The 15,075-nt window shown below is 39.3% G+C and overlaps 1 protein-coding gene across 1 annotated transcript; it reads left to right on the forward strand.

The window, feature by feature from the left end:
- Positions 1-8,735: 8,735 nt before the first annotated feature.
- On the forward strand, positions 8,736-11,711 carry LOC124172370 (gastrula zinc finger protein XlCGF57.1-like). The gene has a single exon (XM_046551813.1). The coding sequence runs from the start codon at positions 9,592-9,594 to the stop codon at positions 11,443-11,445; it is 1,854 nt and encodes a 617-aa protein (XP_046407769.1). The 5' UTR covers positions 8,736-9,591; the 3' UTR covers positions 11,446-11,711.
- The last annotated feature ends 3,364 nt before the right edge of the window (positions 11,712-15,075 follow it).

Genomic DNA, 15,075 nt, shown 5'->3' on the forward strand with positions numbered 1-15,075 from the left:
ATGTCCTGCACTTCATACCTCATCTTATCATATTTCCATCTTTAGCACTGTTTTTATCGTCCCTTCATCTTTAAGCACTCGCTCCATCCATACTTTCGGTTTCCTACTTATCTCATTTAAAAATCAATTCCTAACCCACCATGTCCTGCACTTCTTACCTCATCTTATCATGTCTCCCTCTTTAGCACTGTTTTCATCATTTCTTCTCATTTAAGTACCCGCTTCTTCCATACCTTCGGTGTCCTACTTATCTCATTTAAAAGGTGCAATTCCTAACCCACCATGTCCTGCACTTCATACCTCATCTTATCATATTTCCATCTTTAGCACTGTTTTCTTCGTCCCTTCATCTTTAAGCACTCGCTCCATCCATACTTTCGGTTTCCTACTTATCTCATTTAAAAATCAATTCCTAACCCACCATGTACTGCACATCATACCTCATCTTATCATGTTTCCCTCATTAGCACTGTTTTCATCATCCCTTCTCATTTAAGCACTCATTCCATCCATATCTTCGGTCTTATACTTTTCTCATTTAAAAGGTGCAATTCCTAACCAACCATGTCCTGCACTTCATACCTCATCTTATCATGTTTTCATCTTTAGCACTGTTTCTATCATTTCTTCTCATTTAAGTACCCAATTCTTCCATACCTTCGGTGTCCTACTTATCTCATTTAAAATGTGTTCTTCCTAACCCACCATGTCCTGCACTTCATACCTCATCTTATCTTATTTCCATCTTTAGCACTGTTTTCATCATTTCTTTTCATTTAAGGACTCGCTCCATCCATACCTTCGGTCTCATACTTATCTCAAAGAAATGGTGCAATTCCTAACCCACCATGTCCTGCACTTCATACCTCATCTTATCATATTTCCATATTTAGCACTGTTTTCATCGTCCCTTCTCATGTAAGCACTCGTTTTATCCATACCTTCGGCCTACTACTTATCTCATTTAAAAGGTGCAATTCGTAACCAACCATGTCCTGCACTTCATACCTCATCTTATCATCTTTCCATATTTAGCACTATTTTCATCATTTCTTCACATTATAGCAATCGCTCCATCCATACCTTCGGTGTCCTACTTATCCTATTTACAAGGTGCAATTCCTTACCCACCATGTCCTGTACTTCATACCTCATCTTATCATATTTCCATCTTTAGCACTGTTTTCATCATTTCTTCTCATTATAGCACTCGCTCCATCCATACCATCGGTCTTTTACTTATCTAATTTAAAAGGTGCAATTCCTAACCCACCATCTCATGCACTTCATACCTTATATTATCATATTTCCATATTTAGCACTGTTTTCATCAACTCTTCTAATTTAAGCACTCGCTCCATCCATACCTTCGGTGTCCTACTTATCTCATTTAAAAGGTGCAATTCCTAACCCACCATGTCCTGCACTTCATACCTCATCTTATCATGTTTCCATCTTTAGCACTGTTTTCATCATTTCTTCTCATTTAAGCACTCGCTGCTTCCATACCTTCGGTGTTCTACTTATCTCATTTAAAAGGTGCAATTCCTAACCCACCATGTCCTGCACTTCATACCTCATCTTATCATGTTTCCATCTTTAGCACTGTTTTCATAATTTCTTCTCATTTAGGTACCCGCTTCTTCCATACCTTCGGTGTTCTACTTATCTCATGTAAAAGGTGCAATTCCTAACCCACCATGTTGCGCACTTCATACCTCAACTTATCATGTTTCCATCTTTAGCACTGTTTTCATCATTTCTTCTTATTAAGTACCCGCTTCTTCCATACCTTCGGTGTCCTACTTATCTCATTTAAAAGGTGTAATTCGTAACCAACCATGTCCTGCACTTCATACCACATCTACTCATGTTTCCATCTTTAGCACTGTTTTCATCATTTCTTCTCATTAAGTACCCGCTTCTTCCATACCTTCGGTGTCCTACTTATCTCATTTAAAAGGTGCAATTCCTAACCCACCATGTCCTGCACTTCATACCTCATCTTATCATATTTCCATCTTTAGCACTGTTTTCATCATTTCTTCTCATTTAAGCACTCGCTCCATCCATACTTTCGGTTTCCTACTTATCTCATTTAAAAATCAATTCCTAACCCACCATGTCCTGCACTTCTTACCTCATCTTATCATGTCTCCCTCTTTAGCACTGTTTTCATCATTTCTTGTCATTTAAGTACCCGCTTCTTCCATACCTTCGGTGTCCTACATATCTCATTTAAAAGGTGCAATTCCTAACCCACCATGTCCTGCACTTCATACCTCATCTTATCATATTTCTATCTTTAGCACTGTTTTCTTCGTCCCTTCATCTTTAAGCACTCGCTTCATCCATACTTTCGCCTTCCTACTTATCTCATTTAAAAATCAATTCCTTACCCACCATGCACTGCACATCATACCTCATCTTATCATGTTTTCCTCTTTAGCACTGTTTTCATCATTTCTTCTCATTTAAGTACCCGCTTCTTCCATACCTTCGGTGTCCTACTTATCTCATTTAAAAGGTGTAATTCCTAACCAACCATGTCCTGCACTTCATACCTCATCTTATCATGTTTCCATCTATAGCACTGTTTTCATAATTTCTTCTCATTTAAGTACCCGCTTCTTCCATACCTTCGGTGTCCTACTTATCTCATTTAAAAGGTGCAATTCCTAACCCACCATAGCCTGCACTTCATACCTCATCTTATCATATTTCCATCTTTAGCACTGTTTTTATCGTCCCTTCATCTTTAAGCACTCGCTCCATCCATACTTTCGGTTTCCTACTTATCTCCTTTAAAAATCAATTCCTAACCCACCATGTCCTGCACTTCTTACCTCATCTTATCATGTCTCCCTCTTTAGCACTGTTTTCATCATTTCTTCTTATTAAGTACCCGCTTCTTCCATACCTTCGGTGTCCTACTTATCTCATTTAAAAGGTGCAAATCCTAACCCACCATGTTCTGCACTTCATACCTCATCTTATCAATTTTCCATCTTTAGCACTGTTTTCATCATTTCTTCTCATTTAAGGACTCGCTCCATCCATACTTTCGGTTTCCTACTTATCTCATTTAAAAATCAATTCCTAACCCACCATGTCCTGCACTTCTTACCTCATCTTATCATGTCTCCCTCTTTAGCACTGTTTTCATCATTTCTTCTCATTTTAGCACTCGCTTCTTCCATACCATCGGTGTCCTACTTATCTCATTTAAAAGGTGAAAATCCTAACCCACCATGTCCTGCATTTCATACCTCATCTTATCATATTTCCATCTTTAGCACTGTTTTCATCATCCCTTCATCTTTAAGCACTCGCTCCATCCATACTTTCGGTTTCCTACTTATCTCATTTAAAAATCAATTCCTAACCCACCATGTCCTGCACTTCTTACCTCATCTTATCATGTCTCCCTCTTTAGCACTGTTTTCATCATTTCTTCTCATTTAAGTACTCGCTTCTTCCATACCTTCGGTGTCCTACTTATCTCATTTAAAAGGTGCAATTCCTAACCCACCATGTCCTGCACTTCATACCTCATCTTATCATATTTCCATCTTTAGCACTGTTTTCTTCGTCCCTTCATCTTTAAGCACTCGCTCCATCCATACTTTCGGTTTCCTACTTATCTCATTTAAAAATCAATTCCTAACCCACCATGTACTGCACATCATACCTCATCTTATCATGTTTCCCTCATTAGCACTGTTTTCATCATCCCTTCTCATTTAAGCACTCATTCCATCCAAATCTTCGGTCTCCTACTTATCTCATTTAAAAGGTGCAATTCCTAACCCACCATGTCCTGCACTTCATACCTCATCTTATCATGTTTTCATCTTTAGCACTGTTTTCATCATTTCTTCTCATTTAAGTACCCAATTCTTCCATACCTTCGGTGTCCTACTTATCTCATTTAAAATGTGTTCTTCCTAACCCACCATGTCCTGCACTTCATACCTCATCTTATCTTATTTCCATCTTTAGCACTGTTTTCATCATTTCTTTTCATTTAAGGACTCGCTCCATCCATACCTTCGGTCTCATACTTATCTCAAAGAAATGGTGCAATTCCTAACCCACCATGTCCTGCACTTCATACCTCATCTTATCATATTTCCATATTTAGCACTGTTTTCATCGTCCCTTCTCATGTAAGCACTCGTTTTATACATACCTTCGGCCTACTACTTATCTCATTTAAAAGGTGCAATTCGTAACCAACCATGTCCTGCACTTCATACCTCATCTTATCATCTTTCCATATTTAGCACTATTTTCATCATTTCTTCACATTATAGCAATCGCTCCATCCATACCTTCGGTGTCCTACTTATCCTATTTACAAGGTGCAATTCCTTACCCACCATGTCCTGTACTTCATCCCTCATCTTATCATATTTCCATCTTTAGCACTGTTTTCATCATTTCTTCTCATTATAGCACTCGCTCCATCCATACCATCGGTCTTTTACTTATCTAATTTAAAAGGTGCAATTCCTAACCCACCATCTCATGCACTTCATACCTTATATTATCATATTTCCATATTTAGCACTGTTTTCATCAACTCTTCTAATTTAAGCACTCGCTCCATCCATACCTTCGGTGTCCTTCTTATCTCATTTAAAAGGTGCAATTCCTAACCCACCATGTCCTGCACTTCATACCTCATCTTATCATGTTTCCATCTTTAGCACTGTTTTCATCATTTCTTCTCATTTGAGCACTCGCTGCTTCCATACCTTCGGTGTCCTACTTATCTCATTTAAAAGGTGCAATTCCTAACCCACCATGTCCTGCACTTCATACCTCATCTTATCATGTTTCCATCTTTAGCACTGTTTTCATAATTTCTTCTCATTTAGGTACCCGCTTCTTCCATACCTTCGGTGTTCTACTTATCTCATGTAAAAGGTGCAATTCCTAACCCACCATGTTGCGCACTTCATACCTCAACTTATCATGTTTCCATCTTTAGCACTGTTTTCATCATTTCTTCTTATTAAGTACCCGCTTCTTCCATACCTTCGGTGTCCTACTTATCTCATTTAAAAGGTGTAATTCGTAACCAACCATGTCCTGCACTTCATACCACATCTACTCATGTTTCCATCTTTAGCACTGTTTTCATCATTTCTTCTCATTAAGTACCCGCTTCTTCCATACCTTCGGTGTCCTACTTATCTCATTTAAAAGGTGCAATTCCTAACCCACCATGTCCTGCACTTCATACCTCATCTTATCATATTTCCATCTTTAGCACTGTTTTCATCATTTCTTCTCATTTAAGCACTCGCTCCATCCATACTTTCGGTTTCCTACTTATCTCATTTAAAAATCAATTCCTAACCCACCATGTCCTGCACTTCTTACCTCATCTTATCATGTCTCCCTCTTTAGCACTGTTTTCATCATTTCTTGTCATTTAAGTACCCGCTTCTTCCATACCTTCGGTGTCCTACATATCTCATTTAAAAGGTGCAATTCCTAACCCACCATGTCCTGCACTTCATACCTCATCTTATCATATTTCTATCTTTAGCACTGTTTTCTTCGTCCCTTCATCTTTAAGCACTCGCTTCATCCATACTTTCGCCTTCCTACTTATCTCATTTAAAAATCAATTCCTAACCCACCATGCACTGCACATCATACCTCATCTTATCATGTTTTCCTCTTTAGCACTGTTTTCATCATTTCTTCTCATTTAAGTACCCGCTTCTTCCATACCTTCGGTGTCCTACTTATCTCATTTAAAAGGTGTAATTCCTAACCAACCATGTCCTGCACTTCATACCTCATCTTATCATGTTTCCATCTATAGCACTGTTTTCATAATTTCTTCTCATTTAAGTACCCGCTTCTTCCATACCTTCGGTGTCCTACTTATCTCATTTAAAAGGTGCAATTCCTAACCCACCATAGCCTGCACTTCATACCTCATCTTATCATATTTCCATCTTTAGCACTGTTTTCATCATTTCTTCTCATTTAAGCACTCGCTTCTTCCATATCTTTGGTGTCCTACTTATCTCATTTAAAAGGTGCAATAGAGTATTTGCACGTTTTTGGTGAGGCCTGTTATAAATATCAGTTTGGTTTAATTAAGCAAAATTCCAACTCCTACAGTCGTACGACCATGGGCGAATTTGTTATTAACAAATAAACATTCCAAAATCAATGTTGCGCTTAAAACACTACGCCGCCATGCCAGACGGCTTGTGACGTCAATCCCCATACTCAACTGACTGCAGTTCCTCCGATCATATGCGATTGATGGAAACCTTGTTTATTGTGGTTTACGAACACTGAGGTGAATCTGACGGAATAAACCATCTGTCCTACTATAAATTATTGGTATATTTCGTACAACAATTCTTTAAGTTCGCAGCCATGAGCGAAGATAGATTAATGGCTTGTGGGACAAAATTCCGGAATGAATATTGTTTTGTTCCGATACGTGGGAGACTCGTGTTTCTACACCGAACAAGATTTTTGTGGATGTTCCCGATAAGCCTGAACTACGACGGAAATGGTTATTGGCAGCCCGGAGGGATCTTAAGTCGATGCCATTATTACACACAAAAGAGTTTATTAGCCATTCAGAAAGGAGAGACTAATGCGTAATACTGAAGCATATGTATGTTTGAGATGCAGTTATTCTTGTATACAAACGGCCGTGTATTCATTGATGATATGCATTGCATATTTTTTCACTTCGGATGCTTACTTTCATTATGTATGCTTGATGACTATGGAAAAACATAATTGGTAACGTCAGTATTTTAAGCATTTATACTCGAAAAGCAGATATAAACAATGTTGGAGTGGAAAAGGAAAATTTAAAGAATTTACAATGCAGTAAAGAATCGTAAAGAAAATAACGTTACGGTAAATGTATAAATGGTACAAATTTGATGCATTGCAAATACCTACATGCGAGCAATTAGTAACACATTTTTACTCCTCAAATGTTATAGTTGAGGAAACACAACAACCTGCCTCCCTACATTTAAATTTTCAAATATTGACAGCATAAAAGTGCGGAAACATAGGGAAAAATAGTTTACTAGAGGTGTTAATGAATAAAAAACTATGCAAAATTACCCTTACTAGTACTTATTTATTGCTCATCATATCACAAATAGCACTACCACGCACACATTTCACGAGCTGTCTTTTTAATACTTATAATCAGTATACGCCGAATCAACTGTTTCAATGAAGAACTTGGCTCACAATAAATATAAAACACTATTATGTAACACTAATAAAGCATAATTATCGGTTTCCCAATCACTTTACACACCACACTAAAAGAATTTGCACTCCTTGAAATTCGTAAGGGTTCTTCACATCTCACTTCCCACTCATCGCTAACGACTTAGAATCAGTTTACGTTATTTCACGTTAACATTGCGAAGACAATTAAATGAATAGTCTGAAACAAATTACTAAACCAGTTATTGTAACATCAAAAAACTTAGAATTTCACTATCACTCCCGTAACCAAAATATGACCAAAACAATAACGAACAACAGCGCAACGAAATGCGTGAAATGTTAACACTGGCTAAATCTCAAAATGAATTGGCACAAGGTTTAATACGTAATAAAATCAAACAGAACTTAGAAGCGAACAAACGAATGAAAATTAATACGCGTTCAATGTATCCCTGAAGCACAACTAGTCCAAATATGAAACATATCCCCTTCGCAATAGTCAGATACCTTTCATCGAAATGCATACGGTTGGTTGAACCAGCATGGAAGAAATAAATTCCTCGAAGATGTTACATTCACAACTCACTTCACTCTTTACTTCATCGTCTATATGCAATCGAGTTAGAGACTTAATTGTTGGATGAAACGCTTCACGAGTCTATTTTCTCCCAACTCGGGAGAAAATGAAGTTACAGACCTTACAAAAACGAAGATAGGTCCTAGGTATACACCGATCACGAAGGGGTCTACGTCTGTGAGGTTATTTGAACAAGCCTTAACGAAACCAGGTTCCATTTTGCAAATTTACTTGCATAAAAATGAAGAAATATCACGTAAAATACGTGAAATATAAGTTATTCGTCAAAGCTCCCGTCCGCTTGCAACTATACTATGGGAGATGACGTCACGTAACGAATAGCCAATTACAGGTCGTTTTACCCTCCAGAATTTTGATACTAAAACAAAGGTTATTAAAACTTAAATAATAAATTAATAACAAAACACATGGAATCTTCATTAAACATATGTGAACTTCAAACATGTATGCACTAAATGGAAAGGGTTTCATGCTTATTCCTCACCCATGCAAACAGTCTATTGGGACTCTCACCCGAAACTTTAGCGCTCAAATCATGAAATATAGTTTAATAATTGTAAATTGAACAAAATATAGACGCAATCGAGGAGAAAAATGACGTTTTTATTCATTAAATATCCGAAATATTATTTCCGAATTACTGACTTTAGACAATTGATGTTTGTGAATATATGTTCTCTCGAAGTACATATTAATTATTTGAGCTATTTCGTGGGTTACTATGCTTCCAAAGTTTTTATATAAAATATTAAATTCCGAGGTGGATGCCAATGGCAAGATGGACGCCGTGCGCTCATATCATTCACGGAAATCATTCAAGCAAATTAGAACAGGCCTGAAATTTCACTCGAATGATCTTTCGAATGATCCTTCACCGTGTAAAGCGGCCTTTATGATTCTGCCATTGATGCTAAAAGGGATAGCCAAAATAAATCTGATATGCTTACATCCTACAACAGATAAAATTGACGTTGATCTAGTGGACGTCCAATTCTGTGCAAAAACTACACTGCAGGACGTAATACAAGATGGCAGCCTTCGGTCATTTTTTTACTAATTATTGAAAATATTTTCTGCTTTCATTGCCCTTGGCATTTTAAAGGTTCATTAAATATCTTCTAAAGTTATAAGAAGTGGTTTTCCGCAGAAGAAAGCTTGGGAAATGATTAAACTGCATGTACTGAAAAAGAGTGGAAATGCTACTATCTTAACACAAATAAGAGCTCAGGCTTGCGTGCCATACTTGGAATATCTGCCCCCGGTGCCCCTGCAAACTATTGCTTATCTCATGACAGTTGGGTATATTTCACTCAAGGGAGTTTCTTTTGGCTGTTTGTTCAATGCTTTTATCTTTAAATTTTTAATTACCTCTATATTTTTCCCTTTTTAAAGGACCAATTCTGAAAGGGGTATAATTTTATTCTTTTTCTGCAATTGGAAGTCATATGTGTGATGCGTATGTGTGTGCTTAATTATTCGTATACGTATCATTTTAACCCACGATTTCGCATTTTTTGTTCTACTACACCCTTGTTCCCCTCGTCATTTTTATGCTGTGTTCTTTTCCCCTCCATTCATTTATATCGAGTCTCTAAGTTCAAGTCCAACTTGGGAAGCTTTTGTTCCACCTGACTTGTGCATTTTTCCATCCATTCATGGATTTTAAATAGAAGATGTAGTCTTAAATTTCATGTTTGACGTTGTTAGTTGCTATTTAAAATTTTCTTCTAGGTGTCCCGGCTGCCGAAGAAATGCCCGAGCAAACAACATCAACTTCATATCTGCTTGCAGAAGGAAATCTTAGGACTCATTCTATTGATGAATGCATTGGTACCATACCTTTGGCGACACGAGTTATTTCCAAGGCTGGATCATCCCATGAAGAGATAGAGAAAAATCTGATAGATGAAGACTTGGAAAAATGTGGTGATTCTGAAACTTATGAGGTATCAAGTTGCTCAATTCTTGATGACAAACAATGTAATAACGAAGACATTGAATCACTTAAAAGCCTCAGAGGTGGAGCCGCAATGGCTGTTGTTGGGGAGAAAAGTTGTTGTGATGCACCAAAAACCTCGCATAGCCTTAGGTTTATCAGAATAAGTGGAAACAACAGAAGTGGTTGTGAGACTATCATGGGAGGCAACAACGAGGTACTTAATTGCTTTATCGAAAATCCAGGGCACAGTTATAGTTCAAACGAAGACTCATATAATTGCTTCAACTGCAGAGATGTGTTCAACAACAAAAAGGAGCTAATCAAACACATGAAAATTCATTTTGTTGCTCGTAATTTTGATGCTGCAGCGGAATCAATCGTAGATGTGTCTCTGGAAGCACTTCCATCAAGCGAACTCAGCAGTTCTTGCGAGCCTACCATCTCAAAGGGTTTAGAAGAGCTGGATAGGAAAATGCTAGAGCCCATGCAAAAAGAAAATTTGCTCAACAAGGAAACCAGTGGAGGAAAAGGGGATGAGAAAAACATAAGACGATTCACGAGAAGTTGCACAGTAGGAGAGAAATCAACTACACAAAGTTTATCTTCAAAGTCATCTAGCATTAGAAATCTACGCAATCACGTGGGTTCGAGAAAGGAAAAGAGACTGTATTCATGCAGCGAGTGCACTGAGTCCTTCACTCAGAAAAGGGACCTCACCGTACACAAACTTACACACACAGGAGGGAAAACGTATTCTTGTAGCACTTGCAGCAAATCTTTCACTCATAGAGGTCATTTCAACAGTCACATGCGAACACACACGGGCGAGAAGCCTTTTAAATGCAATGTGTGTGAAAAGTCTTTCTGGAGTAATAGCAACTTAGTTAGACATGTACGCACGCACACGGGAGAGAAGCCGTTTTCGTGCGACCAGTGTGAAAAGTCTTTCTCGGATAAGGGCGACTTAGTTAGACATATTCGTACGCACACGGGTGAGAAAAGTTTTTCATGCAGAATCTGCAAGAAATCTTTCACTCAGAAGAGTAATCTCAAAAGTCACATTCGAACACACACGGGAGAGAAGCCTTTTTCATGCAACTTGTGTAAAAAGTCTTTCTCGGAGAAGAGCCACTTAGTTATACACATTCGTACTCACACGGGGGATAAACCGTATTCTTGTAGCATTTGCCGCAAGTGTTTCACTCAGAAGAGTACTCTCGACAATCACTTGCGAACACATACCGGAGAGAAGCCTTTTATATGCAACCTGTGCAGCAAGTCTTTTGCTAGGAAAAGTCACCTCACCTCACACATTCGAACACATACGGGAGAGAAACAATTTTCTTGCAACGTGTGTGAAAAGTCTTTCTCGGAAAAGAGTAGCTTAGTTAGACATGTACGCACGCACACGGGAGAGAAAATATTTTCTTGCAATGAGTGTGAAAAGTCTTTCTCGGATAAGAGTAACTTAGTTAGACATGTTCGTTCGCACACGGGGGATAAACCGTATTCTTGTAGCAATTGCGGCAAGTGTTTCACTCATAGTGATCATCTTAAGAGTCACATGCGAAAACACTCGGGAGAGAAGCCTTTTATCTGCAACCTGTGCAGCAAGTCCTTCACTAGGAAAAGTCAGCTCACCTCACACATTCGAACACACACGTGAGAGAAACTTTATTCTTGTAGCATTTGCTGCAAGCATTTCACAAAGAGATGTTCTCTCGAAGATCATATGCGTTTGCATACGACAGAGAGAGGCCGTAAATCATGACAGGAGTGTGAAAAGTCTCTCCCGAAAAAGAACCACTTTGTGACACATTTTCGTATACACTCGGGAGAGAAGCCTTAGTCGTGCAAAATGTGCGAAAATTCTTTTTGTAGAAGGTATCTGGTGGGACACATGCAAACGCACGCAGAAGAGACCTTTTTCACACAGAATCCGCCAAAATAATCTTTCACTCAGAGTCGTTCACTTAAGAGTCACATGCGAAACAACACGTAGGAGAAACCCTACTCGTGAGGCGAATTAGTGCGTCCCTGTCGACAAAGAGCCTCGTTGATATAGACATATGTACAAACAACCCGAGAGTTGCTTAATTTCTGCGACGTCTGCAGCGAGTCTGTTACGCTATGATGCGACCTAGTAACCCATTCGTACACACACAGTAGATAAACCTTGTCAATGTAACATTTGTTGGAAGTGTTTTGCAGTGAGTGGTTACCTTGACAGAGATACATACATGCTCACACGTGTGAGCGCAGCCTTGTTTATTCATAGTCCGCATCACGTCCATCACTGCAAACAGTGGCCCTGACCACCACATGTGTAAACGTACAATTGTGATGTATTATTATTATTTCGTATTTTGCACCAAGTCTCTCACTGTTATTTCTAATCCCAACCTCCACACGCGCTCTAAATTGAGAGACTATTCATGTTGTGTATGTGCGTGGTTTCACTCTGATAAGTCACGTTTACGCATGCAACATTTTCTTGCGGACAGGATAATTTAAATAAATGTAACAAATGTTCCAATTAAACCTCATGCAAAGCTACACGGAGGTGTGTAATGGTTAATTTTCGCCTACACAACGAGAAATGAATGATGATATTGTGTCGATGGGCCATCTACATGTTTCTATGAAATGCGTGCCCAGTAATGTGTTTCTGGATTTTCATAATGGATATTGAAAGAGAGTAGTTGCAGAATAGGGCACACCCAGGCTATAAGATTAGGATGAAGCAGCCTACACTACACGTTTTTGTTTAAACACGTCCACAGTATTCACTCCAATGTTTCTGGTCTTAAGTCCAGTCTTTATTGGCATCTTCTAATTGGTTCCAAATTTTCTCAGAATTAATCATGTGTTCTTTGAATATTCTTTGTATAAATAATTATTCTTGTCCACATTTTGTAAATAATGTGATATCAGTGCACAATAAAAGGCTTATGGCCGAGTTTGTTAATTTAATGAATTCAGCGTGTCATTTATTTTCATTGTTAAAAGATATGCAATTTTATTCCTATTTCTCTGTTTTCACTCGCGGCTGAGCGATTCGTAACGATTTGTCGGAATGCACCGTCAATAGGACAGCAAGGATAATCGTGGGCCATTAACCTTAGAACGGTGAAGTTGCGAGAAAAGCCAGCAATGGAGGTGGAAGGTGTACAAACATTGGCAGAGTAAATGGGGATGTTATCGGAGGGTGGGAGAGTAAGCAGAGGGTGTGGAGTGGATGCTAGGTGGCGCTGAGCGCACTTGCAGGGGTTGGTAATGAGAAAATGATTCAGAGGACACGTCGGACGCAGCCTAAAGTAGTACTACGGAGTGAGCGAGCAAGGGATTCACCAATGTACAAACTTTGGCCGCAATCCGTTCAGCCGTATGGAAACACATAGCGGACAGATAAACATGTATTAAAGATAACTTATACAAAAGATTAAACGTATCCTTACATTATCTTATCGCCGAGGAATGCCACACGTTCCTCCTCCTCAAAAGCTAGGTTCACATTTTTATAATTATAATTTATGCTACTTTGTATACAATTGTGGTTAAACAATTTATCTGAGGAAAATAAAGAAAACGTCCAGTCTACTTTCAAATTTCAATACCTTTTCAGAATGAAGATATGCATTTTAGGTTAACTAGAGGTTTCCCCTTTCTCCACTCACAAAGATTACATGATGTTACATTAGAGGGTGATCTTGTATAATTTGTCACCTCCACAGATGCCATTGGGTGTTTATATTTTCTTATTGCCAAGGCCAACAATATTTTTATGGATAGTTACTTACATTATGCTTACATTCCACTGTAAAATAAAATTAACGTAATTTGAAAATTAAATGTACTATACTCAGATAAAAGTATGTGGCCAAAATATTAGATCAGCCATCTTTAGATAAACAACGAGAACTGACCCCCGTGCATGGCGTCTGATATATCGGATAAGATAAAAGTTATTAACATATTGAGAAAAAATTCAATAAAAATAATTTAATTACCCTGTGGGACGATTTAAAGTTCTTTGAATGCCATATCTTACATAAATTCTTCTTAAGTCGATACATTCAAGTAGTCAGCTGAAATATTACCAGCGCAGTAAAGACAGACATCCATGTCAACTTAATATAGTATCACTATTTAGCGCATGTCAATTGGAGCCCAGAAAGAAATTATATACGGAGGTTTGACGAATCGGACGCTATGCACTAATGGGTTATACCTTAGGCTGCGGAAACGTTTTTAAATGGTCTGCATTGTGATAGCGGGAAGAACGTGTGTCAACATTTGACCAATTTTCTCGCCACTGGCAGCCATATCTTAAGATTTCAACGTCGTCCTTTCCGCGGTCGCTTGAACTCGGCCAAACCTATACCCTTTTTTCTGAACTGACGGCGGCTGACCGTGAGCTTGCTCGAAACCCACCCACTCTTCTAGCCAATGGCAGAAGAAAGTGTGGAGGAGCCCGCAGTCTCTCTACGAGCTCCGTGCAGTGCTGATCCCTCTCCAGCTCGCGGTGTTGCCAAATCTAATCCGTTGGAACCGCACAGCGTTCGTCCTAGAACCTTCCGCCGCTCCCGAAAGTACCGTTATTCCCATGGCTGGCAACGCCGGTCGGCCGGATGGAGGGGAAAAGGGAAGGGGATGGAGGAGAAGTGGAAGGGGCAGCGCTTCTGATGGTCTATTTTCCACCCAGCCGCCATCAGTTCGGAAAAAGGGTATAGTGGCAGAGAGCACAAAGGTGTCTTTCGGGGACTGGATACCCTCATCACGGGGAGCGCTGCCCGGATTATCCCTTCTCCGAGAGAGAACGAGCTCCCTGCTCTCCGCGGCGCATTCACGATGAAAACCATTCGAACAAATCCCTGCATTTCCTAGGAATTTATGTTGCTGTTGTACATTAGCCAGGGAAACTTATTTGAATGCATTGGTCTCTCCTTCTTGTACTATCGGCGGTGGGTCTTTCGTCCCCGCGTAATAACCAAGGACATATTACATATACGGTCTGTCGTCAGGGGGTAGGGTGGGCAGTCCCGAATTAAGAGGGTTCACCACCTGCCAGACACACACCCGGGGTCCACGAATAAATATCTTTCCCGCTCAGGTCCCGCACACAGTGGCAGAAAAATGTTGCCGCTCCCGCAGTTAAAGGTTTAAAGCTACCGGCTGCGTCCGCCGAAGATGAAGATGTTGTGTCAACATTTAATCATTAAGTTAAGCTGCGACATAAGCAAGTTTATATGTCGAATAAGCAGTCATGGAGAAAAGGCAGCAGTAATTCGAGCAG

This window comes from Ischnura elegans, assembly GCF_921293095.1.
Source record: "Ischnura elegans chromosome 13 unlocalized genomic scaffold, ioIscEleg1.1 SUPER_13_unloc_1, whole genome shotgun sequence".
Classification (NCBI taxonomy): domain Eukaryota; kingdom Metazoa; phylum Arthropoda; class Insecta; order Odonata; family Coenagrionidae; genus Ischnura; species Ischnura elegans.